A 593-nucleotide genomic window follows, 5' to 3' on the forward strand; every position below is an offset into this window, starting at 1 on the left:
AGTGCTGACCAAAACGCTTGGTGCAGGCCGAATTGTTGATGAGCTTCGTAGGGCTGCCGCGGGAGTTCTGCATTCACGCACTCCTCCACAACAACGACAATGTGGAAGAGGCGGCGTCGTGGTCCTTCGACAACTTCAACAATTGGAGCGCGGAGCAGGCCCATGCGCAGGCGCTCAGCATCCAACAGGAACGGCGCAGCAGCCACTCCGATGAGAGGTACGCTTACAAGCCACCTACACCTCGACCAGCGGTTGGTCGGTCGCTGACTCCTTCTCTTCTGCCTCAAAGCTTTGACAGCAGCTCCAGCAGCAGCAGCAGCAGCACCGGAATCAGGTCGATCGACTACCCCGGCGAGGCCTATGCCTTTGTCGACGACGCTGTGGAGTCATTCTCCGCTCGCCATGGCACCATCGTCGCCGCGTCTACGCCCCTGGAAGTGTCGCGTCTCCGAGTCGGCACCAAGTGCGTTGTCACCGATCGCGCGGTCGATGCCACCGACCTCACCGGATGGGTCGACGCCAAATACCGGGTACTCCACACTCTCACTCTTGGCTTCGTTGGGTGTTCGTCCGCCCAAAGCAGCAGCTGATCG

General features: G+C 60.5%; 1 protein-coding gene across 1 annotated transcript in view; it reads left to right on the forward strand.

Annotated features, from left to right (window-relative positions):
* ACA1_032840 (uncharacterized protein) overlaps positions 1-593 on the forward strand; it is a gene marked incomplete at both ends in the record, with an annotated part of 3,983 nt that overhangs the window by 2,399 nt on the left and 991 nt on the right. Inside the window, 2 exons of the mRNA XM_004355017.1 lie at positions 27-217; positions 290-530. Of these exons, the coding sequence (XP_004355069.1) occupies positions 27-217; positions 290-530 (432 nt within the window). The remainder of the gene's footprint in view (positions 1-26; positions 218-289; positions 531-593) is intronic.

The sequence above is a fragment of the Acanthamoeba castellanii genome (assembly GCF_000313135.1).
Source record: "Acanthamoeba castellanii str. Neff unplaced genomic scaffold scf7180000084533, whole genome shotgun sequence".
NCBI lineage: Eukaryota > Discosea > Longamoebia > Acanthamoebidae > Acanthamoeba > Acanthamoeba castellanii.